Genomic DNA, 2,092 nt, shown 5'->3' with positions numbered 1-2,092 from the left:
ATTTCAGTATTCTAAACAGAGGTATTTTGAATGACATGGTAAGGTCTTACATTTCTCAGATATTGGTTCTAATTAACAAGACAGTGATATTTTATGTTTTTCAGTGATTTTTTTAGGAACAAGTTCGTTGTCAGGCTGCATGTGGTAACAATGCATAACACAAGCAGTATATTAGACAGGGATCATTGCTGAAGCACACAAGGTTATAGCTTATTAATGTAACAAATTAACAGGGTTCAACAAAGAGATCACTACAGAACAGAGAACTAGTGATTATTTTTCAACCTCATTATTTTCTAGATAAAGATGCTTACTTTTTCAAGGTAGGTGTAGCTCCATGTCTTTCCATCTGCAAATATCTTTGAGGTGATTCTCCCATTTAGGTCATATTCCATTCGGACTGACATAGTGCCCCTCTGAATGCCGGCGATGTGGCCGCCCTGTGAGTAGGTAACATTGACACCGTTTAGCCGACTACTTGGTGCCCACAAAGTAGGTCTTCCTGCATGGTCATAGTGGATCCTCAAGGTGAACTTCCTGTGGTCGTCATAGACTTTCTCGGTCCTGGTTACACGGTCAAAATCCATGGATAACAAGTTCCTGTTATGAACCTACCAAAAAAAGGAAGATAGGAAGTTTAGGCCTCTGAATTCTACACATGGATTTGATAGGATCTACCGTAGTCTCTGAACGTCTCTACTTTCATCTTCATACCTCTAAAGGACACAAGCTTTTTAACTGACTGATTTCTTTGTTTGCTGCTTGTTAAAACAAAAAGAATGAGAGAAGCTCTCAGTTTCATATAATCTTTTGTCATGCCTTTAAGGAAGGAATTATTGAGGGGTAGATAGCTTACACTGTATTTGCAGGAAGAGGAAAACAATGACACTTGAGGTGCATATGAAGGCCCACTACATTGTTTGAATGACATGTCATACTGAGTTTTTGGCTCATTTTGAATGTGCAGAGTCCTCTGACCCCGGAACATGCTGAGATCAGAGCTGAGAACTAGTTCTACATGGCTGGTAATCCCAAAGGCACACACAGGTCGATGCGGGGGGGCGATCAAGGATTTAGAGACCTTAATACCTTCACCCCTTGGCACAATGCACTAGAATCTTTATTGCTGCGATGTGAATTTAGGTACTAGTGGATAATATGGAGCATCCAGACAGACCTAACTGAATGTTAACATTGTATTAGCATGCCCACAAAATACCTACAGTTTCGATACTTTCACGTTAAGAATTAAAATGCAGATATAAAGAGAGTACTACTTTGACTGGTAACAGAAAGTACTATAACATTGGCAAAAATATTTCATAAGCATGCTTATTAGCATGTTTCGAAATCTGGCATGAATACAAACTCAAATATTTTGACATAAAAATTTCTGATAATGCAGATTTAGAGTGTGCCAGCCATTTTTTTCCCCCAAGCCACTTTGTGATATTATAGCTACAGGGTTGCATGAGTGTTGACTAACGTTTGGGCCAAACAGTCTTCAAAATGCATTATAATTAAACAGTCATTTCCACATATCTCTTCTCATTGTAATGTCTCCTTGATTGATCTTGTTTTTTCTCATCAGGTACTCTGGTACCTGGCTTGGCTCACTGCTGACAAAGCTTAACAGAGTCTTAAAGTGATTTTGAGAGTTGTTGTTGGCTTTGGTCCAATGGTATGGTGGACAAGGCGGGGGGAGAACGGCAAGCAAACTCTCTTTCTCTCCTCCTCATGGGCATGCTGGGAGCTCTCATCTGTGAAGGGACAATTACACTGGGGCCAATTAATGTCACTAATACCTAATTGAGAGGATTATTTTACATTAAAAGCAAGCAGCTCAGGAATAGGATAATTCCCAGTGGGGGTGACAGAACAAAGAGGTTGACAGAATAAAGGGCAGATATTTTTCCCTCCTCACTCCTTTAAGCCTCACCCACCTACTGATGAATATGGCCCCTATTTCTCTCTCTCCCTTTTTCAAATACAGCTTGACTCTTTGATTTGAAGATGCCAAGATTGAGAACGTGCCCTGAAAACACTCACATCTGAACTAGTCTATCTATCCATCCATCCATCCATCCATCCA

General features: G+C 40.1%; 1 protein-coding gene across 1 annotated transcript in view; it reads right to left on the bottom strand.

Moving 5' to 3' along the window:
• Positions 1–314: 314 nt before the first annotated feature.
• Positions 315–2,092, bottom strand: part of LOC107577054 (teneurin-4-like) — a gene marked incomplete at its 3' end in the record, with an annotated part of 6,913 nt that continues 5,135 nt past the window's right edge. Inside the window, exon 3 of the mRNA XM_016263171.1 lies at positions 315–611. Coding sequence (XP_016118657.1) covers positions 315–611 — 297 coding nt within the window. The remainder of the gene's footprint in view (positions 612–2,092) is intronic.

The sequence above is a fragment of the Sinocyclocheilus grahami genome, unplaced genomic scaffold (assembly GCF_001515645.1).
Source record: "Sinocyclocheilus grahami isolate Dianchi unplaced genomic scaffold, SAMN03320097.WGS_v1.1 scaffold4982.1, whole genome shotgun sequence".
NCBI classification, from domain to species: domain Eukaryota; kingdom Metazoa; phylum Chordata; class Actinopteri; order Cypriniformes; family Cyprinidae; genus Sinocyclocheilus; species Sinocyclocheilus grahami.
This window is presented reverse-complemented; position numbering and strand designations above follow the sequence as displayed.